The sequence below is a fragment of the Myripristis murdjan genome, chromosome 13, assembly GCF_902150065.1.
Source record: "Myripristis murdjan chromosome 13, fMyrMur1.1, whole genome shotgun sequence".
NCBI lineage: Eukaryota > Metazoa > Chordata > Actinopteri > Holocentriformes > Holocentridae > Myripristis > Myripristis murdjan.
The window spans coordinates 38,621,201-38,645,413 of NC_043992.1; the positions used below are offsets into that span (position 1 = coordinate 38,621,201).

A 24,213-nucleotide genomic window follows, 5' to 3' on the forward strand; every position below is an offset into this window, starting at 1 on the left:
TTGAATTGTTAAACATTTGGTCATTGCATCACCCATGGTGGGATTACAGGTTAAGTGCACAGCAGTTCCTAACAATGTGCAGCACTAAAAACATTGTTCTAACAACAAATGCATTCCAAACATTCATTCTCCCACTGTGAACACACACACACACAGAAAAAAAAGCATTTGTTTGATTGTCAATGGATAGCAAATGGTTAGAGTTAACAGAATTCCTTTATACTGACAACAACAACAACAACAACAATAACAAAATATTTCGAGGGTTAAAGCCAGCGTAGAAAGCTGAGTTTGAAAGTGTTTGTAAAGTCTACCAGCCGCACGGGAGAAAGAAACTGTTGGTCACCTGGAGGCTCTTTTTCATGATTATCATTTCAATTTCAATATTTTGACATTAAAATAGAGAATATAGGTACTGTTTTTGGAATTCATCAGCCACCATGGTCAGAAAATAGGAGATCCCCGCCCTGCTTAAGGCACAGTGGTTCTTATGGTCATGGAGAACAACAGGAAGAAATAACACTAACATGTATGAACCCATTTCAAAAAAGAGACTTTCATATACGACACAATCTTCCTTCTTCCCTTTTTGGCCCTGACCACATTTTAACGTAAGAGTTGGGAAGTGTCTTTGATGAAGCAGACAACTGGACGTTGATTTTGTTCTGACTGCACCCACTTTCTAAAGAAAGCAATGAGTGATTTTTGGCGCTATCATATAAATTTAGTTGCTCCAACTACTGAGTGCACTGAACACCAACAGCTACTGTCTGCATTGCCATAAATCTCAAACTGTGGCTGAAACACGCTTGGGTGAAATGACAAGATCTTGCCTTGATAACTGGCAGAACAGGTTCAGCTCACGAGCACACTGCCTTGCCCAGAATGACATATCTTAGAGCCGAGCCAATAAGCAATAAGAAAAAGTCTATCTTCAAATCCATATCAAACCTCAAAACTTCTTTCCTTGTCAGTGAGGCCAAAATGAACACTGAGAACTCCTTCTTGTAACATTACTTGACGGACTGATTACAAACATTTTTTTATGCCATCTCAACTTTGAATTCAGTCTTGTGCAACAGCGTGCACAGTGTTGAGACGCCAAGATGCCGTTCAGCAGAGAGACTTTGGCCGAACCTTCGGGAAAAGCTGCAGAAAAGAAGAAAAAAAAACACATTATCAACATTCCTTGTGCCACTGTATTGTGAATAGCAACATGGCGCGACAATCAACAAGCGAATTTGAGATGTGAAATTTTCAGCCTTTTGTGTAGAAATGAGTATCTTACTCCAAAGTAATTGTTAGGGACGAAGCCCTCCCTGCCACAGAGCGAGGCCCACCACCAGTCCTCTCCCTCCGGCTTCTGCAGGATGGTCACCATGTCGCCCTCTTTGAAGCTCAGCTCGTCTGCCGTCTGGGCCATGTAGCTCCACAGCGCATACAGCACCCCGCTGTTCTCCACGCCCATGGCCTCCTCCACACCTGGCACCAAGCAAAGGCAGCAAGAAATACATGTGTATGTGCATAAACGTAGGCCAATACTAAGAATTAAACACATTCTTGGAATAAATAACCAGTCACAAAACACAACGTATATGTTCACATGTTCATTTCCTTAACAGAATAAAACAGAACAATAAACTTTGAAGAAGTCCTCTGATCTGACATGTGTTCAAAATGTTGGTCAAGGAAAATAAACTGATGTTATGTTTACAGCTGTCCCTCGCTATAACGCGGTTCACCTTTCGCGGCCTCGCAGTTTCGTGGATTTTTTTTTGGTGCAATTTTGCATGTTTTTTTTTTTTTTTTTTTTTTTTACAGCGCATTGTGTTCTGCGTCCTGATTGGCTAAGGGACTGTAGACCATTGTCAATCAGTCTCCTCCGTGCCGTGTCTCCTGTACAGTACAGAATGCGTTCATTCTATAATACTGGACTTATTTTTCTACGAAGGTTTGAACTTTGAGAGTTTAAACAAGAGAGAAAAGTGAGAAAATGTTAATGCCTGTCTGAGAAAAGTGTATAAAGTGTGTAGTGAGGGGTTTTACAGCCTTAAAACATCTAGAACAATTGTAAAAAATAAAGCTGACTACTTCGCGGATTTCGCTTATTGCAGGTTATTTTTAGAACGTAACTCCCGCGATTAACAAGGGACCACTGTATATCAGTCTTTGGATTTCACATTTTCACACATAATCAGAACCCTGTGCTCAGATGTGTTCATCAGCTGCTTAGCCCAATATAACTAACCAATAGTGACCCTTAATTAAATATAATAAATGATACTGGTATGATGGAGGTTCTTCCCCAGGCACAGCTACATGGAAACACTGTAAAAACCAAAATGGAATGTTATTTTATTTTTATTTTTATTTTGATGTGTAAACCCTGATGTTTCCTAGACTGTCCCCTTGGAGTTGAGTATTCATGATTTGTAGCAACAGTCAGTTATTGTCCATCAGCAGTGACCCATGGCAGCTCAATGTAAAACTAAATGTCACATCCACGCTGGTGTGTGGATGTGTATAATTGTGCACGTATGTGTGTGATCTCCTCACCTCTCAATAAGTTCTCACACTCCTCAAACCCTATGGCGAAAGGATCACACTTCTGCGAGGCGGTGGCTCCGTCACTCTCCGTCACGGCCATGACCGCGGCGCCGTTCCTCACCAGAAACTCACACAGAGCTCGGTCGTTACAAGAGGCCGCACAGTGCAGCGGAGTCCTGCAGGGCAAAGGACCAGCAGGGATCAGTAAACACATCTTTGCTGCTCTGAGAAAAGTCAGAGCTGGCTGCTAGAAAACTGGACAGCAATAATAGCACCAGTGCCTTGAATGCATGCATGCTCGCATAGGTGCATAAGAGACACTACAGCATGATAAAAAGAAAAGAATGGAGGAGGTGTTTTACCATCCATGGCTGTCTGGTGCACTGACGTTGGCTCCAATACGGACCAGAAAGTCCACCACATTATAGTGGCCTCCACAGATGGCGTTGTGAAGGGCAGTGATCCCCTCATCGTTGGGCTGGCTGGGGTCGCTCATCTGTGGAAGAAGAGACAGCGTTAGTTTATCAGCTACACCTGAATCACATTAAGAGACAAATCCAACCTCTTACATATCATCAGTCTCTGATATTCAGTGTATCATTACACAATGCACACGTCTTTTTCTTTCTTTTTTTTTTAAAGAAATGAGAGAATGAGATGAAATAAACAGGAAACAGTGTGTAAATAAGACAGATTCACTGTTGCGGTGAGGTTAATTTTTTCCAGTTTTCCAGCTGGGCTCTTCACGTCTTTATTCCAAACTAACATGAAATGCTACCCACAGGACCGGAGAAACCCAGCCTCTTAAATGGTTATATATCATCAATCTGTGATGTTTAGCCAGTTTCAGAAATTATTTTCTGACAAAGGGTAATAATTTTTTTTGGTTGGACCTACTTTGCCTCACATTTCCTCATCTACTGCTAAATTAGTCAGTGATTTCCTCCATTTCCTCCGTCTTTGCTAGAGCCTATTCTTCGATGGATTTCTCCTGTGTGATCATTGAATGTTGGTGTAAAAAGTAACTCTACAAATAAACCCTTGCATTTTGATTCTGAACAAAACAAGAGGTGATGTTTACAGCTGATGAAAAAGATTCTTCTGTTAAACTCCATTGCAGCAGTGGTGGAAATATCTCTGATGTGATGTCATGTTGTTAGATATCCATCACTGAATACTGTTTAAAGTGTTTTGGGTGGATTCTCAAGGCTCCAGGAAGGCTAAGAGGATGCACAGTGAGGATCTTGGACCAGAGTTAGGGCCAGGTGGATGAACTGAAAGAGGAAACCCGTCACACTGCTTCAGCAACTACTGCCAAGGTGCCCTTGAGCAAACACTTGTAGAGAGCTGCTGCACAGGAGCGGCTCAGTGGCCAGCAGTGAGAGGCTGTTATACTGAGCAACTTCCAAATCTGTTTCTGCATGAATATGAAGCAGGAGGGTGTTGAAAAAGGCAACCTCCCCTGGAAAAGTACAGGTTAAAAATAACTATTTTGCATCCCTTTGTAAAGTTTGTACCCAGATTTGGAGCCCCACCTCTGGCACCACATTTTATTACTCTGTTTTAGAACCAATGTGCTCAACCACAGACATTTTTTTTTTTTTTTTAGTTCATTCCAGTGCTGGATCATTCCATAGCAAAGAGACTCCAATGAAGATGATCCACACTCAGGAAAAATAGGTTCATATTTTATTTACTGAACTGCATATCATGCTGAGAAATAAATAAGAGATGAACATGTTTTTCTTGAGCGTGGGTCATATTGAACTTTACCATAGTACATGACTCATTTTCTTTACACTGATTTCAATGGATTTTAATAGCTTTTTGGGAGCCGGTAATACAGGAACTGACAGGGTGTGACAAATGGGATCATGACCTTTTCATTATGTTACAGGGGATTTGAAAGTAGATTACTTCCATCAGGAAAAACCTTAATATTTTAAATGATGTCTATCCGGATATAGAGTTTTACATTTTGGACACTGTGCAAATTCAATCAGTTTTACACTTTTGTCTGTTTGTTAGATGAACTGCAGACATTATTAGTTATGTTTAAAGCCAAAAATAGAGTATTGCCAGAGAACATGCAAAATCTTTTTGTGTTTACCTCAGAAGATGAAAATCACAGAAGGAGATTTGATTTTAGGCATCAAGTTACTCGGACCACTTTAAAACAAATGTGTATTTCTGTTGCCGGTGTAAAACTTTGGAACTCTCAACAGAATGACTTAAAGTGTTGTACAGATATTGTGCAGTTAAAAAAAAAAATTTATAAAGACAGACAAATTAGGAAATATGCTTCTGAAATTTAATTGGATGTTCATCTTTATTTGTTTTGAGATTGTACATTTTTACGACGGCCCATCTAGGATTTCTTGTGTTCAAGTAAGGGGCAGACAAAAATAAGAATTATATTCTTCTCTCTGCTCCTTTCTAATCATGAAAAGCATCAATCTGAAATATGTGATGTGAATTTTTTTTTTTTGTACTAATTTCATTACTGTGCATTTTCATGAACGGAATAAATAACAATGAATGAATGAATTAATTAAAGTTCCTTGTATAGGTTGATATTTGAGGTTTATTGTTTATTGGTTTTATGTGCAAAATGTGCAATTTTATAATAATTCAGGTATTATATTAGATTGTTTGTCACATGTGTGCACACATAGACAAACAAACCAACACACACATACCTCCTGCATGGCCCTCTGCACCGTGTCCAGCTCTCCCACCAGGGACCCGTCCAGCAGCAGGACCAGTGGGCTGAGACGAGCTCGCCTTCCGGGACCTTTGCGCTCCCGGCTGGCCCGCCGCAGGATGGAGTGATAGTTCTGAGGGGACGATCAGAACACCAGCTCGCATAAAAAAGGCAAAAATCCAATAGAGTTATAATTGCCAATTCTCATTATTATTATTATTATTATTATTATTAATGCCAATTATTCAGCAGCCTATTACAGTAAGAGCCTTTGTTACATTTAGAGGCCAGTCAGAAGGACAACTTATTACCATTTGACATGTAATTACATCACTTGTCACATATGCAGCCTTTATTATATTATCAGTTATTACAAGTGTATGTCTTACTCTGTACTCTTGGGGGATGGGTGTGGATGTCTGTGGCATGGGGAGAGGAGAGGGAGGAGCGCTGATGTCCTCTCCCTCTGAGGAGCTGCCCGTCTCACTCCCTTGCTCCCCCTTCTGTTGGACACCCTTCCTGCGGAACAGCTTGTTGATGAGATGCTTGTACTGGTTCGGCTGGTACTGGGAGGCCTTCTTCGGGGCCTTGGAATGGTCCACGGAGCCCCGTCTCTTCAGGGCTCGAGGGATTTCTGCCCGCATCCGGAGCAGCTCCTCCAGGTCGGGGATCTCCTGGCTCTGGGCCTCGGGGGCCACCACCGGCTGCAGCCTCGTGGGACTGAGGGGCCGAGGAGCCGGGGCCACACCCGCCTCCACCTCCCTACGCCTCTCCGCCATGTCAGGATTCTCCAAAATCACAGAGCCATGATGAATTGGGTCCAGCCGTTCGATCTCTGCCTCGATGTCTGCTGGATTCAGCGCTGCGGTGATGGAAATCAAAACAAAGGTACAGAGAAATTAGTTATACAAAGATCCCACAGACATGAGCTCATGACAGGACAGCATAGTGGGTGCACATGTCAGAGGCAGGCATGTCACAGGAACTGATATTTAAGTACGAAGTTACAGTCGTCCCTCGCTATAACGCGGTTCACCTTTCGCGGCCTCGCAGTTTCGCTGATTTTTTTTAGTGCAATTTTGCATGCTTTTTTTTTTTTTTTTTTTTTTTTTTACAGCGCATTGTGTTCTGTGTCCTGATTGGCTAAGGGACTGTAGACCATTGTCAATCAATCTCCTCCGTGCCGTGTCTCCTGTACAGAACAGAATGCGTTCATTCTATAATACTGGACTTATTTTTCTACGAAGGTTTGAACTTTGAGAGTTTAAACAAGAGAGAAAAGTGAGAAAATGTTAACGCCTGTCTGAGAAAAGTGTATAAAGTGTGTCGTGAGGGGTTTTACAGCCTTAAAACATCTAGAATAATTGTAAAAAATAAAGCTGACTACTTCGTGGATTTCGCCTATTGCGGGTTATTTTTAGAACTAGATGCAGATGCAGTAAACAACCCTTCCACAATGACCAGACTTGGTGTGCTGCCGCCCTTCAATAAAGTATGTGATTTCTGTGTTGGTATCAAATTGATATGAGCTACCAAAACTCTGAGCTCCTCCCTCGTGTGAGGCGTTGGTTTACCTTCACTGTACACCGCCGGCTGCCTCAGCTCAGGTGGAGGAGGCTGTGGCTGCAGGACGGGCTGGTGCAGGTATTCTCTGGGCAGGGGCATCGCTGGGTGGTAAGGCGGCAGGTCTCCTCCCCCCAGGGCTCTGGGGTGGCAGGTCTGCGCCACGCTCCAGTGGGGGTTCTGGAGGCGCATGATGACGGAGAGAGGGATGGGCCTGCGCTGGCGGGTCTGGGCTGAAGCAGGTGGGATGGAGATCCGGGAGATGATGGGCTGAGGGTGGTAAGGTGAGTGGGTTGGGGACGAAATGTCTGGTGGGACTGTGATCCGTGTATTGCGGGGCAGGGAACTGTGTGAGGGCGGATGAGATCGAGAGCGAGAATCCTGGAGGGGCGAAGAAAAACAGTGAAAGGGGAATAATAGATATATCCCCAGAAATAAATCAAAGAAAAAAGGAAAACATTCTTAAGCCCACATTGCCCACATCTATGCACATTGTATATATAGTTGTGTATATATAGTTTTTTTTTTTTTTTTTTGGTTTTTTATCATCTATTTATCAACTATTTATCATCTGTTTGTACTGTAAATTTGCACATTGCCCACATCTATGTACATTGTATACATCGATGCACACTGGTTTTATTGGTTTTTTGCACATTGGGTACTTAGATCTTTAGATCTCGAGTGCCATCTTTTATTCTTTATTTTTTATATTCTTTATTTTTTATTATTCTTTATTTTTATTATTCTTTATTTTTTATTATTCTTTATTTTTTATTTACTTAATCTTGTACTCTGTGGATACTGCTGAAAACTGTGAATTTCCTTCGGGATGAATAAAGTATCTATCTATCTATCTATCTATCTATCTATCTATCTTAAGCCAGCAGAAAAAAAAAAAAAAAAAAACACACACACACACTGAATGCAAGGTGTTTCATGTAGCCTGTCTAAAAATGACTCCAGGAAATGCCTCCCTCCCCACCCACAGTCAGATCAGCCGTTTCACCCCGTTCTTATCTGTGAAAAAGTCTCAAGGACTCCAAAGGGAACACTTCTGCTAGGTTTGCGAAAATGGATTGTAAATATGCGAAAGAATGTTCAAGCCAAGATAGAAACAAATCATAAAAAAACACAGCTGTCACAGTGCTCATTTGATCGTTGCTCTATCAAAACCCACCTTTTTGATGCCAGGAGGTGGAGGAGGACCATCGAGGTTGGATTCTCTCCAGCTGCTTTTTGGCACAGACGGCCTCAGCCACTCTGTCTCTGCAACAGGAAGGTGCTAAGTTAGAAAACAGAGAACTCGTACTGTGCACCGGTGGCAGAGCGCCAAAGCTCTCAGGCTCTTAAATTGTTTGCCCTGCACTAATGGTTTGAGTCAGCGTGCAAGTAAAAGTTGAATTAACAATGCTGTCTTTTGTCCACGCGGACTGAAGCGAGCTCACTGTCGTAGGTGTGGTGAGGCTTCCTCTCGTACGACGCGTCCAGATCTGTCTCGTTCCACTTGCCAGGACTCTTCTGCATGCCTTCGTCTGAGAGCCACAGAGACGGAGCAGCAAAAAGAGAGTGAAAGTGACAGAAAAAAGAGAAGGAGGGTGACATCATAGAAGAAAGCTTAGAAAGCGTGTGAAGTTCATGACCCCAAAAAAAAAAAATCAATAACCATAAAATCAGAAGACCATAAAACACTGATAAATAAATATATATAAATAAAATAGTTATAAAATAATGAATTCTGGTTAATGGAACGGCTGCTTCTTAAGGAAAGGTGACCCGATGCCCTTTTTAGTGTGAAGGGAAACTTAATGTGTGTTGGAAACAAATGAAATTATCTTACCTCATTGCAGATTTTACTCTTGTTTTAAAAATAACATTTTAAGACTCAAAAGCAGATTAAGTGACTTGTCAGGATGTTTTTTTGTTTTTTTGCATTGTATTTTCAATTACCTTTGAGCTAATCATTTTCTACTGCTGCACCTTAATGAATTCATGTTGTGTTATTCTTGGTGGGATGGAAAAGCATCACAGACATTAGAAAGAAAAAGATGCTCTTCAGAATGGTTTAGCCCTTGGCCCTCAGGAAAAACATCCATGGACTTCTGTCACATTTGGGGTGGGAACCCCAGCAGAGGCCAGGTATGTTTTGCATTGTGTTCCATCATTCGTATACAACAGCATCCTATGATTCCCAGCGGAAAACATAAGCATATATATTAGAATCAAACAGATCTAAAGAATCTGGACTGAGGAAGACACAGTATATTCCCATTTTGAGGTAATATTTGCCGACTGTAGCTAGCTCTCAGAATTTGCCTTCAAAATATTCAACAGACTAAGAATTCAAATTATTTCTTATTAGTTCAAATGTATACTAATTCAACATACAAACTGAAAAGGACCTCTGGCGAAGTGTAATTAATTTTTTTGGTGGACCTACTTTCCCTCACATTACCTCATCTACTGAGAATTAGCCAGTGATTTCCTCCATTTCCTCCTATTATTAGGCCTGGTGTTATTATTATTAATAATAATAATAATAAAAAAAACTGTTCTCAGTGTGTTACATTACACTTGTGTTCACTGTAATTTTGCACTGTGCTAAAACAAAACAAAAACAAAACAAAACAAAACAAAAAAAACATGCAAGAATTCTGTTCAGAGAAAAAGAAAAATATAAACAAATAATAAATTACATGTATGGTTCAGTCGTTCATGGTTTTTGGATTTAAGAATTTGGGTATGAAATCATTACATGTCTTGCATCTGGGTAGTAGCTTAATAGTTTCTGTTAAAATTGTCAAAATCAAGTAGTTGAAGCCTAGTTTCCCAATTTGAGTGTGCTGTATATTTACATATTTTGAATATATTCAAAATGCTATCCACCAAACAAAACAAAACAAAACAAACAAACAAACAAACAAACAAACAAACAAAAACACTCACCAGTTTGCCTGAAACCGCCAAAATTTCGGGGAAGCGTGCTGGACACTGGATGACTGAAAGCCAGAGGGGAGGGGGCTCGGTCCGGCCGGGGGGAGGTGCGGCCCATCAGGCTGCCGTCATACGGGCTCAGCAGCTTGGAGGAGGGGGGGCGTGGAGAGCGGGGCTGCTCGAAGGTGGTCGCGGTGGGGCTCGGGGAGGGACTCCGCTCCATGTAACTGACGGAGCCTCGTGGGCTCCTGCTGTAACGGGTGGGGGAATTACGCCTCTGAGTGTGAGGCGAGCTTCTGGGGCTCAGCTGACTGTACGAGTAACTGTCTGACCCATGATGGGCGAGCGGGGAGGGCATGTCCCTGCGGATCTGAGGGGATGTGAGCGAGTTGGGGGAGAAGAGAGGGGAGGACGGAGCGCTTCTGTTGCTCGAGACGATAGACTCGATAGAACGTGAGGTTGTCGAGCTCGGGGAGTATGGCATGGAGCTGGGACTGCCATTACTGCTGCCTCCTGAATCCTTCGTGCTGATGGAGGTGGAGGAGGAGTAGCTGGATGGGCTGAAAGGCTGAGGCTTCTCTCTGGAGATCACAGGGTTGGTCTGCAGACAGAGCTCAGGTCAGGACGGGACATAAGACGATGACAGAGTAACGCAGGCAACTACACACACAATATACAGCAGGTCAGTGATCAAAGCTGGAGGGTAACTAAGTACAGTTACTTGAGGACTGGATTTAAGTACAAAAGGGGATGTTATTTACCTTTGAGCCAGCTGACAGCCAGAGGCATGTCGCTCCGGCTGTCAGCTGGACGCTTTCTGAGGAAGGAGGAAGTTACCTCCTAAACTGTCAAAGGTAAATAAACATCCACTTTTAACTTATGTCTGACCAAAAGAAACAAAAACATACTGTTAGTGAAAAGGAAGACATGATGAATGTGTTCGAACTTGTATTTAAGTACAGTTTTGAAGAACTTTCCAACTGGTGAGACTTTATTCTTTTACTCTACACTACATTTCATATTGTACTTTTTACTGCACCATATTTATCTGACAGCTGAGGTCACGAGTTACCTTGTAGAATAAGCTTTTACATACAAAACATCAAATCTGATGCATTATTACAGTGTGACTATATCAGTAATTTAACAATCTAAAAGGAACCATTGTTCATATTTCTATTTTTTTCTATATTCCTTGTTTATAATGTTTATATTGCTTTTTGCTGTTTATTATCTGTTTATACTGTTTATAATGTAAATTTGCTTCATATTTTGCTATCCACTTTGCTGCTGTAATACGTGAAATTTCCCCACCGTGGGACTAATAAAGGAATATCTTATCTTATCTTATCTTATCTTATCCTCACAATGAGAGCTTTTACTTTTCAAACTTTATTACATTGTACTGCTAAAACTTCCACACTTTCACTTAAATAATCAGTGTCACAAATCAGTGTTTTTTTTTTCTATTATGGTATTTCTATTTTTTACTGAAGGAAAGGATTTGATCACCTCTGTCAGTGGTTCACACACAGCTGGCAAAAACACTTTGGCAGTAAAGTAAAAGCCATCAGGAGAAAATCTAACCACCTGAGATGCAGACTTTGACTCTTTACTGGAGGAGGCCTCCTGCATCAAGGAGCTGAACTCTTTGGATAGCTCATCTGCTGTAGCCAGGGACGCGTTCAGGTCGTTGTTTATGGTCTGGACTGTGAAGAACACAAGTATCACAGACAGTCATAATTAGAAAAATATGAAGAAAAATGAAAAAGGAGGATTTGCTGAAACACTTTGCACTCACACAGCATGTTGCTGCCAAAGCCCGCCGGGGAGGTCATGATGTCACGGCGTCTGACTCCTGAAGAAAGAGAAAAAATTACAGCTATTAGGACAAAAATCTAAGACCGACCGAGTTCAAACTAACATGGTTTCACACTTTCATGAATTTGCATTCAGCACCTCAGTCACTTTTGCAAGACTTGGCTTGCAGCTGCCGATGTTCTCTGCTCATAAAATAGAGAAGCTCAGACATTTGCATGAACAGGCCCTGCCATCTGCCCTCTGAGTTCTTCTCATTCCAGTTAAGTCAGGCTTTGATTTTAATTTTGATGTAACACTTAGTCCCCAAGCTGGGAATGCTAAGCCGTCGTTCCTTCCCTCCTTCACTCCCCTCAGGCGCTTTGTACCAGGGAGGGCCGACCTTTTGTGGTTTTATAACCAAGCGTAAGCTTCATGTCTAAACAAGTCCCTCTTTCCTCATACTTCAGAGGGTGCAGCGGTGGAAAGAGCACCACAAATCTCTGCTCAAGAGGAAGTCCACTTACTTTGCTGATATTTTACTCACATAGTCTAGTACTATAGTACTCAGTTTAGTAGTTTAGTACTCAGTTTCTTCTTTTAAATCTCTTCTTAAGACTCATTTTTATCGCATGGCCTTTCATTAACCAGTGGTTTTTAATGTAACTTGTGGTATGCTTTTATTGTTGTTTGGGATCTTTTAATAACTCGTTTTATCATTGTTTTATGTACATCTATTATTTTTTATTGTTGTTTGGGATATTTTAGTAACTTGTTCTATCATTGCTTTATGTGTATTTATTTGTTATTTGTTTTTATTGGAAAGCACCTTGGAACCTTGGTTTGGAAAGGTGCTATATAAATAAAGTTATTATTATTATTATTATTATTGTTATAAGTACTGCTGTAAAAATCTGCATAAGAGTAAAAAGTTGGGAAAAAGTAACTAGCTACTTTTTCAAAACAATAACTTTTTTTTTTAGATGTGATTTATTTCCATCCAGTTATGAAAGCATGAGAGAGCACACTTCAAACTGTATTCTTTTAAAGGGACATTATGCAAGACTGGAGTGAGGACCGTGTAGACTCAACTGACCAATGTGCACAGCACAGAGTGTGATGGTTGAGTCTACATGGCTCTAGTCGTTATTAAACTTTTTTTCTACTTTGGTTTTACATTTCTGCACAAAATGGAAGCAGGTACCTCTACTCATTTTTGCTCGCTGAGCGTTCACTGTGAAAGGTTCGTTTGTTCTCTGTGATAGATCTGATTTAAAATGTAGTGAAGTACAATACTCAAGCAAAAATGTGCTTAAGAAAAAGTAAAAATAGTGACTTTAAAAATCCTCAGAAAAGTATCTGTGGTGCAAAGGAACCTTGCTGACATGATTACATTTACAGCGTCACACCTCCTTGACACCCTGGGCTGCTGGTATCAGTTAGTCTGTGCTTTCTAACTGACTCACCTCCTGCCATCTAAAAAGCCAGGTGTCCCAGCTTAGCATCATACATGACTGGTCTGTCTGAAATCTGCTGAAGAATACAGCTTGTCTAGAGGATAATGGGTTATATACTAAGCCTAAAAATCCTCTGTAAAACAGTATTAACTACATCTGCAAACAAGCAAATGTGATATAGCTAGTTCTGCACAATTACGCAATTTATTTTCTGCAAATCTATACAGTGTGTGTTATGCGCAATAGTTAGCTGTCAAATGTTGAGAAAACATGGATTTGCTACAAAAAGAATTACAACATGTTCTGTATTCGGCAATGTGTGTTTCAGGAAGCAAGTCTCTGGACAGATTATTTTGGCTGTGCATTTATGGGACAGAGTTTAGACAAATAATGTATAGGTTTACATGGGTCAGTTGGTTTTTACATTACAGTGTGGAAATTTCCAGAAATAAGTTAAATTCTTTACCTTGATTCATGTTCAATACGTTACTGTGGTAGCGTACAGTGTTATCACGGCTTGAGAAGAAAGAGCGAGAAAAAAATTCAAATTCGGTTGCAGCCTCTTCATAATAAAAGTTACTAAATGCAGTGCGTTCAGAAAATATTACCAGACCTTCCTCTTTAAAGTGCAAAGCATTATTATTGTTTAATGTGATTCAGAATATTTTGTTTGGGGGGTCAAAATGCGTCTGTATATGTGATTAAGAAAAATGCCCTGTGAGAAAGGGCTTTTTGTATTAATAACAAGCGCATGCATGAGGTCACATAAAAGTTCTTAAATCGCTGTTTACATCTGTGTGCTCTCCGGCAATACGTCTTCATGTTTTGAGTCATCCTAAAGTTCTCTCTCACCCATCCGTCACTCACTGTAACGCTGTCTGTGTTGCATTACTAATAATACACACCAGTCAGACAGAGAAACAGACACATGGGAAGTGAGCTCAGGCCCTCATTGTGCGTTCAGGAGAAAACAGAAAACGTCACAGATGACTCAGCATTCAACATTTCTGGAAGCCACACCTGCTCAGGGTCTTTTCTTTTGTCTTTTTTTTTTTTTTGTATTTTGCTGCCTTTAAAGGGAAAATTCAAACTCAGGTACTCGTATGGTATGGTAATTCACTTTTCTGGCACATGCACCTTCCTTCAACCTGTCTCATGTGTCTCTACTTGAGGTGATGACTTCCCATGTTTCCGAAAATGACTTTCAACAATGCCCAGGAAAGCAGGTTCTCTGTGTCATACACACGCATGTGCAGGCAGAAATAATGATGGTGACTAAAAACATAAAGCCGCTGAGGAGGGCGTTGTGTGTCACACGCTACTGATGATAAGCTTGATATGATGATAGATCCGCTGTGGCTGCATTCCACTCTGGTGCACCGAGGCGAGTTTTGGTGGCGACACTTTTATCTCTGCCTCTTCTGCAAGACTTTTCATACAACATATTACATACTGAACACTGGTGCAAAAAGCTAAGTGTAGAAAGAAGCCCTTTATCTTTTTTCTTTTCTTTTCTTTTTTTTTTTTTTAGATTATTTTTTGGCCATTCTGCTTTGTATGACAGTCACAGTAGAGAGAGACAGGAAATGTAGGGGAGAGAGAGGGGATGACATGCAGCAAATGACCTAAGGCTGGATTCAAACCCAGGATGCTGCCATAACATGTGGTACACACTCTTATTCCCCAAGAAACCCTTCATCTTTGATTCTAAGGATAGATAGATAGATAGATAGATAGATAGATAGATAGATACTTTATTCATCCCAAAGGAAATTCACAGTTTTTCAGCAGTATCCACAGATTACAAGATTAAATAAATTAAAAAAAATAAAGAATAAGATCTAAGTACAACAGAATAAGATCTAAGTACGACCCAGTGTGCAAAAAGCAATGTGCAAAAAAACGTGTGCATAGGTGTATAAAATGTGCATAGATGTAGGTCAATGTGCAAATTTAGAAGAAATATGCCTGATAGCTGATTTTTTTTAGACTTCCAACCTAAACTGCAGCTGTAATGGACATATTTTTACTTGATGGCTAATTGTCTCCATTTGTGCACATAAGACAAATCACCACTCAACAACAAATCAGGCCCAGCAGAAGACCAGTGGCTGTGTGCATGGCTTTGCACGGTCTTTTTGAGAGGATATTTTCCTTTAAAGCTGCACGAGGCACATTCACACTTCAGTGGCAGCAAGAAAAGAAAGACGGTTTTTGAAAGTTTGAAGGACAGCATAACTCAGAGATCATGTGACACAACGTCAGGAACCTCTGCCTACCTCTGACCTAAATTTTCTTGCGCTCTGAGGTCATGTTGAGCAGCAACATTTGCCCAAATATGGAATTGTGGAACACATTTTTGCTCCGGTGCAAACACACGGGGGTTTTCACAGAGTCATCCCTGTCACAGTCTGTGATTTAATCTGACATTTAAACATTAAGCACATTTCTCTCTTAAATAGGATCGGATCGGCTGAACTCTGACGCCACCGCCCAACTGAAATGATTATTTTGCTATCAAAATGCTAACAGCCACGCATACTGTTAGTCTCAGCTGGCAGTGAGCGGCTATGCCTGATATATTTACAACTACAGTCATTCTAGTTTGCTACTGAGCCATGAAAAACACCTGCCTAACAAACTACCACGTCACTTCTTTGGCCGATCTGTTATCTTTGTTCAAGTGTAACAATAAAAGTATTAATAAGAGGAGGATCTCTACAACTCCGGTCATGTGCAACAGGTCATCAACACCTAGCCATTAGCAATTTATTTTTTAATATTAAATATATTGTCATATCATATAAAATATGTGAAATTCTATCTGTCACTGATGCCCCATTGATGAAAAGGCGCATGTGTGAAAATTGGTGTGTTTCCTTGTATATGACATTTAACTATAAGGATGTACTCAGTGTACAGCTGATTCAGCAGCATTATTTACTGCAGCTAGTACTGTGTGAACACCCGTACTGGAAACGTGAAACAGCAGAGGAGCCTAGAAATGAGTTTCAGTGATTAAAGCTGCATCAGTGATCCGACTTCAAGCAGACTTGCTTAGTCTTGCTTGATTTGGAAATCTCAAACGTGTGAACAAATGACGACGTGACTTCTGAGCAGATTTCCCGCCGGTGACCAAACCCAGCACCAGAGTTTCATTTGGAAGGAAGGAAAATCAGCAGCGTCTCTATAATAACGGTTAGGGTTAGACGCCTGTCGGTCAGTCTCTGTTGGTGCGTGAGGATTAGCTGGGCGTCGTTTTATACAACATTCTTGCCAATGAAGCTTTAAATCGAGACCAACCTCACTCATTCTACTCAGTGCCCCGGTTAACAAGCAGCACCGCTGTAACAGGAGTGAAGCTACAGAGGGAAACGTGTGGTTTATGAGCTCATTAAACACATGCACACACACACAGTGATGTGCACCGTGTGAGAGTGTCAGGCAGGTCTTAGGCTCACATTCCTCAGCGTACCTCCTCATGAGGCATGCGAGGAAGGCCTGAGATGGCCAGTGAAGCTTACACTGCAAAAACGCAAAATCTTACCAAGATCATTTGTCTTATTTCAAGTCAAAAATGTCTTATTTCTAGTCAAAATATCTCATTACACTTAAAATAAGACATGATCACCTCAGAAGTAACTTGTTTTTAGACAATTTTCACTTGTTTCAAGTAAAAAATCACTTGAAACAAGTGAAAATTTGCTTGTTTCATTGGCAAAATTTGCCAGTGGAAAAAGTGAAAATTCACTTGAAACAAGTGAAAATTTGCTTGTTTCATTGGCAAAATTTGCCAGTGGAAAAAGTGAAAATTCACTTGAAATAAGTGAAAATTAGCTAGAAACAAGAAACAAATTTTGCCAATGAAACAAGCAAATTTTCACTTGAAACAAGAGACAATTGTCTAAAAACAAGTTACTTCTGAGGTGATCATGTCTTATTTTAAGTGTAATGAGATATTTTGACTAGGAAAAAGACATTTTTGACTTGAAATAAGACAAATAATCTTGGTAAGATTTTGAGTTTTTGCAGTGTATCTCTGTTTGTCAAGAGCAGTGCACATGAAAAATGACACAGAGTCACACAGGTCAGCCTCGTCACTCTCTCACCCCCTTCCTGCCCTGTAATTCATCGACCCCACCCCTTCCAACCCGCCCTCCTCCTCTCAGACTCTCACAGTCAGAAGACTCTAATCTGCATCCGGGCTGTTCTCTGTTGCTTTGCTCTGCTCAGGTCAAATTTCTCTCAATGCTGGCCTTATTCCAGTGTATGAACATGCGCAGTAACCCGTAGGAAGCCACTGTAAGTAAACACTGATGCTGTGCAAGAACCTGATGACAAAAAGGGTGTAACAACACACACACACACACGAGAAGTTTTCATCATGTTCTGACAGTGTTAAAGTTAATTATAGTTCATGCATCACTGGAACAAGGCCGGTATAAAGCAAAGCGTTTCCTTATTTATATACTTGTTTTTCCAGTTTAATGTGATCTGTTGTTATTCCTGAAACTTTCTCGTGTATTTGCTTGTCGCATTGCTTTTTTGAAGTTTTGTTACTCATTTATTTTGTTCACTGAGTTTGAGGCTGCTGCTACACGTCCGCTGGCCCTTCGTTTTTCATGAGCTTGTAATTTGCATGGCCTCCTTCTGTGTTCTTCATATCAGTGCATTTTATCACATGTGCAAATACGCCAATCTAAACTAAACAGCCTGGGTGCAAACTGCGTAAAATGAGGGCTTCAGTCAAAAAACATATTTATGAATTCAGATATTGTTGAGCAGTCCATATTTGTATGTGCGTTTCATCTCACGACAGCATTACATCTCACATTTCGTCATTAAATAATTCAATTCTGAGACAATGCTCGTCTGAAAACATAAAGTGGGATGACAAGTGTAGCCACTGTGGCTAGTTTTGCTCTCTCTTTCTGACCTACTGCTGCCCTTTAGTTGGATCCTGAAAAAGCAACTGTTTATTAAAAAAGAAAACTTTTGACTCCCAGCATGCACTGCTCTAAAGTTCAACCTTTCTATCAAGAATGAACTCATGTAGTACTAATACCAGATAGGGTGGAAGCTTTTGTGTGAAGTTCTTTGTTCAGGCTTAAAAAAAACGTTGTACTAGAAAGTCAAATAAACAAAAGTTAACTGTGGGAAGTAAAATGGAGGTTTAAGGATTAAAGACAATAATCGTTACACAGAATGTCAGGGTGTGTCTGCTCATGACTATGAGCAGTCACTCCCTCTTTTCCTGTTCTCTTCTTTACCAACAAATGACAATTACATGTCTGACTGACTCAGTGGTTTCTGCTGAAACTCCTCCTTTATATCCATGCCTCCATTAATTTCCTCTCTTTCCTGTTTTGGTGGCATCTACCCCTCCTTTGCATCCTTTCTGCAGATCTTTGGCTGGGTTTGAATAATAAAGACACAAGTAAATGCTTCTCTAGGTCATCTGCTTTTCCCCTGTTTGTTACAGAGCCTGAGCCATCTAAGACCCCAGTCAGGCTTCATCCAGCCAAGCAGACAGTCCAAACTAAGAGAAGTCCCACAGGTGTGTATGAAGTGGCTGCAGATCCCCTGGCTGGCTTTCGGGCAGCAGTATTGCGCTCTGCTCAGGCGCAGTAAAACGTATTCCTGTTATTAAAATGCAGTTGAACTAATTGCCTAGTGCAGCTTGATTTGAAATATCATCTCTGCAAGGCAGCAGCCTGCAGGGATTAGTTTTTTGGTTGTGTGTGTGTGTGTCTGTGTGTGTGTGTGTGTGTGTGTGTGTGTGGCCCTGTTCCCACCTGGTATTAAAACACATCTTTGATGATCTGAACACAAGTGGACAGCTCTCACCTGGCATTAAAATGCATCTGCACATGCGTCTCCTGCCCACTTGTGATCAGATCTCACTTTCCCGCTCTATTTGCAAATAAACATTTCAATTTCAGAGAGAGAGAGAGAGAGAGAGAGAGAGAGAGAGAGCAAAATGAAATTCTTACTTTGCTAGTCCCTTCCATGCAAAACAACACTGTTAATCTGTTACAGCCTTGACCCGTTCAGGTTCAGGCTCAGATTATTTCCTTATTCCAGTGGATCTGAGAGGGTCAGGTTCTCCGCTTAGGTGGATAAATCAAACTGTAATATTCCTGTGGTATTCCTGTAGTACCTGTAACACACAGATTGACATGGCTGTCTGTAATATTTCTATACTGTTCCTATAGTAACTTTATTACATCTTGGGTTAGAAAGAATGTGTTTAATCATGCTGGGGCAAGAAATTTAAAAATGGCCGCCGCCTCTGAATGTTATATGGGAGAAAAACCCGGCATACTGTCAATAAATATTTTATAGAGGGAGCTCATTTCTTATTAGGGGGAGCTGAGCTCCTCTTGGTTCCCCTGTAGTTCCCAGCCTGCAAGTAGACAGCTTGTGTTTTTTTTTTTTTTTGTTTTTTTTCATTAGACAGCTGCTTTAAAGCCGACCTGCACTTCAGTTTGCATCTTTGGTCTGGCCCGTGTTGGGGGTGTCGGGCTGGACAGTGTCAGGTAAGTAGGCGGACCTTCAACTTCTCAGGACGGGTGTTAATACCTGGTGGGAACAGGGCCTGTGTGTGTGTGTGTGTGTGTGTGTGTCTGCAGCTAATTTCACTGGGGCCTAATACTCAACCTGTTTTTTGTGCACAGGTGTGACTGTATGATGAAGAACCTCTCGTGGTTGCGGTCACTACTGCAGCTCCCTCTCTCCATTCACTCTCTAGCTGGCTTAACCTCTGGTGCTCTCTCTCTCTCTCTCTCTCTCTTTCTCTCTCTCTCTCTCTCTTTCACTCTGGTTTTCCAGATCATTAGCAAAGGCAGAGCTAATAGACTGCAACCAAAATGTTCACATGGCACCCACTGGAAAGTGCAAGCACAAATTAGACTTGGTCACACTCGTGTGTGAGGCTGCACATTCACAGACTGACAGAGAAATATTCTTATTAGGCAGGCTTGAGTGCTGCATATTAAAAACAGTTTTTCTCCCTATTTCCTGTTCAATCAACTGTGTAAAAGTCAGTTATGACTGTATGATCAAGGATTTCTCATAGTGTGATGATTCAAAACCTTTGCAAAACCTGTTTTGAAAACCCATTGAAACTGAGTGCTAACTCCTTAGTTTTTCACCAAAGTCTGAGCAGTGGAAAGGGGACGACATGCAGGCAGTGCATGTCACCCGGCATTTTCAGTTTTTCTGGAAGAGAAAAAATGGGTGGTTTGCTGTCTAGGTCTGAGCAGCGAAGGGGACACACACCTGGCAGGGATGTGCACTCTGCTGAGAGTGCTCTCTTCTACTTTGGTTGAGCAATGCTCTAAATTCACTGGAGGCGATTTCAATCATATCACACTGCTTCCGTAACTTTACTTTTAATACAATATTTACTTTGGCCCAGAAATATCTCATACGCGGGTAAATGACTGGATTCTGACAAGAGATAAAGGTCAAAGGTCAAAGGACATTGTGTAAATACAGATGGGAGGTGGAATTGTTGTTTACAGTATCAAATGTCTGTTGTTTTTTTTTGCTCTAGGAAAGAGTCAGATGCATCTTTGCAGCTTCCCTCGGCATTGTCTGATGGCAGCACATAAAAGTATAAAAAACAAGTGCTTTGCGAATTACATTTCCTCAAATTTGTTAGATTTAACAAATACTGCTAAGAGGCAGTAGGCAACACAGCATTGATTAATTTGAAGTTTTTTTTTCCTCTCAGCGGATTGAACTTTGTTTTGAGTCACCTTTGGCTGAAAGAGTTGATCAGTAAGTTTGACAGCATGATGAAATAAATGACGAACATTATGCAACTTGTGAGCTGATAATGTGGTGGTTTGATCACTTTTGATGAGAGGAAACAGTCAGATGGAGGCGGGTAACTTTCTGAAGCAATACTTGACTGTTCCCTGCACTTCATCAGCTTCACAACAACACCTCCGTGTTCCCGACTCACATGTCACTCAACTAAGAAATCAGAGGCTGGAAGGGCCTAAACTATGATAGACTGAGGTATTCTGCAGATTATTGCAACTGTTTTTAAAGATGCAACTATTAAACATGTAAATAGTCAACTGAGTAAATCTTGTAAATATATGTTCTTTTAGTAAATCAACTCAAGCATGAAATACCCTCATTTGTATATGAATTAACTTCGACACCTTGCAATTACATGACTCATAGCTTATTCGTGACCTCTGCCTCCAAACTTTTACACCTACAAGCATAACTGTCAGATGCACAGGCTGTCCCTTCCCAAGGCACTCTACCCTTTTATTTATTTTATAAAGCTAACACCCAGAACTCTTCCCTAGTTAGTCACTGACTAACTGACAAGCTTAACCTTTTAACCATATGAGCCAGCATGCACACACACACACACACACACACACACACACACACACACACACCTGTAATAATGGATTCCATTCCAACACAGTAACTCTCACTGCCAAAGATAACATCTTTACACAATGCAACTCTATTGATCTTCTCAGTTGCAGGATGACATTCACTGCCTGCAGACTGCAGCAGGAATAATGGAGTGACAGCTCTGCTTTGTGTGTGTGGTGCAGACAAAACGCACGACAGCAATCCTTCGCCGCGGTACACCTTTTCCATGCGCCTCTGTTTGCTCCTGGCGCTGCAGGCTCTCATTTGTCTGTGTGGTTTTCGACAACATGCGAGCTATCTTCTTCACCTCAGCGGCCATAATGTTCTCTAGCAGCATGAGCAGCATGTGACTCAGGAATCTCTCAGCGCTGCACCACATAACACGCTGACATTCCTGGCAAGTTACACTCCTCATCCAAAGCCTCCTTCACTGTGTCACACTGAGGTGCAGGGAGAGCAGTGCAGGGCCATTTCTGACAACTGACAAATGTGTGTATCTAATGTGCGTGCGTGCATCTGTGCATGTGTGTGTATGTGCGCGCGCGTGTGTATTTAATCAGTCACAGGAGAAAGTGACATTACAGGTGTTCTGGAGAGATAATAGCTCGAAGGATCAATAGTAAGTGCAGGCAACAGGTTATAGCAAGTGCAGCACAGTATGTTACCCAGCTGGTTCTGACAGAGACGCAGAACACCAGCAGCTGGAGAAATGCCATTCAAATCCTGTTTTAATGCCATTCAGTTCTTGTTATGACAGGAGGGTTTGATTCAGTCAGTCAACAGGTCTCTGCGGAGTGACTGGCCATATAGCATTACAAATAATTTAAAATAACAATATTATCACTGCCCGTCATGGGAAATTGGATGAAAAAGAATTGTATTCACTTTAGAATATATGAAGAGTTCATTTGCAAAAACAGATATCTCCATTTGAATTTATTAAACCTTTTCAAACTTTTTTGAATTTTATTAAAATTTAGTTTATATTTATTTCTTTTGTATATATATATATATATATATATATATATATATATATATATGTTTATTTAGCCTGACATAATGTTTATTATCCTAAATCATGCTTTGTGTGTGTGTGTATATATGTGTGTGTGTACTCCAAGCAGAATCAGTGAAAGAGGTGTATTCATTTTAAGAATGGCTTTTATCTGTTTTTGCAAATGAACTCTTCATATCTTAAAAGGATATAGGCATATCATTCCAATACTTTCCAGCACCATTAAGTTACTATTGGTCAAAGTATTATACTATATAACATCCTATACCACAGGGGATATAATAAAACATGTTATATGAGCACTAAAAAAATCACTGAGTACCGGGGACACGCCATAGGTCCCTCTGGGAATACGTAGCGTTATTATAGTGATGTTTCATTTCTTTAGGTTAGAGGCAGGAGCTGCACCATGTAGCTGTACAGGGCTGACGAGTTTATGCCTGTTTCAATGGATCAATGTCCTGGAGCTTTCCTCCCCCTCTTTCCTAGGGGTTGCAGACTGAGGCAGGCCAGGCTGAGAAGGAAACATCTGATTTTCATTAGCCTGAGAACAAGCTCCTCCTCGCATTCAAGGTTTCTCACAATGAACCAGAAAACCTGAGAAAGAACTCTGCGAAAGGGGGAATGTAATCACAGCAAGCGACGGCAGACTCAAAAGTCAAATACACGACTTTTCCAACAGTAATATGATCCTATCAATCAAACTTTGCGTGAGACACGGAACAGTGTAATTAATAATCCTTGACTTAATGCGTTTCCCACGCGAAGAGCGCTCAGGTAGGCCACGGCGCGACACACAAAGTTCCTTACCTCAGAAAAGGAGACCTTTGTTCTTCGAAGAACACTCGAGAGCAGAAATGAGCCCCGGTCAAGGTTTTCAGTCAGCCTTGCTCTCTTGCGGTGGGAGCTCCAGACATTTAGTCATAGCTGCGCACTGACTGGAGTTATTTTGGATCGTAGTCCAGCCCCCTGGCTGCGCCGCGGTGCTGTAACCTGAGCCAGCTGTTCCCACCACAGCTGGCCCAGGTGGAGGTGAGCCCGCCCCGGTAACATCATGTCTAACATCAGGTCGTGATGACACTCTCTATTATTGACATATCCTTTTTAGGGAGAAACTGGAGCGTCTTCTCATATAAAACCAGCCCACCGATACATAGACATGGAGTATATTACAGTCAGGTACGTGGTGCGGAGTTTACCCATCTATTTATTTGCGCAACAGAGCTTGTCCCACCTTTTAAAAGACTGGCATAAATCTTTAGCATGAAAATTTGTAGTTTATTCTTAAAGTCGTGTCAGCGCTTAAAAAATTTCTTCAAAGGGTTTTTTTCCCCTGAAAATAATTGTTTTTGTTTATATTACTATTATTAGATTTGTGATATAACCGACAAAGAATCATAGTATCCCTATTTTGGTACGATTACATTTCTTAATCAGAATTGGAAATGCTTTATTGATCTTCCAAAGGAAATTGGGTCAGTTGCAGTTGCTCACGAGAGGAATTCAATTACAATAGTAGAAAAACAAAAAAATAAGAAAATGTAAAATACATGCGTTAGAAATTTGTAGCGCATGTATGTGTAAGTATGTGTTTATTAATGCTACTTGTGCGAATCATAGTTGCAAAAGGATGTGCGTTATGTGCATATATGTTCATTAATCCTACAAAATATTGGTAATAAAAAGTGGCCCCTCCAGTGCAGCCTCATTCAGTAAATTATTTAAACTCCACCCATGAGTTGTTTGACATTATCAAAACTCTGAATCGCTTAAATGTTAATCAGCGA

The 24,213-nt window shown here is 41.0% G+C and overlaps 1 protein-coding gene across 1 annotated transcript; it reads right to left on the reverse strand.

The window, feature by feature from the left end:
- On the reverse strand, positions 1 to 23,381 carry ppp1r13l (protein phosphatase 1, regulatory subunit 13 like). The gene is made up of 13 exons (XM_030067789.1): positions 23,237 to 23,381; positions 11,550 to 11,606; positions 11,339 to 11,457; positions 9,761 to 10,349; positions 8,263 to 8,349; positions 7,995 to 8,083; positions 6,826 to 7,195; positions 5,641 to 6,113; positions 5,247 to 5,384; positions 2,910 to 3,043; positions 2,557 to 2,723; positions 1,289 to 1,482; positions 1 to 1,149 (listed from the first exon to the last, which is right to left on the reverse strand). The coding sequence occupies exons 2-13, from the start codon at positions 11,584 to 11,586 to the stop codon at positions 1,114 to 1,116; spliced, it is 2,433 nt and encodes an 810-aa protein (XP_029923649.1). The 5' UTR covers positions 11,587 to 11,606; positions 23,237 to 23,381; the 3' UTR covers positions 1 to 1,113.
- Between the last annotated feature and the right edge of the window lie 832 nt (positions 23,382 to 24,213).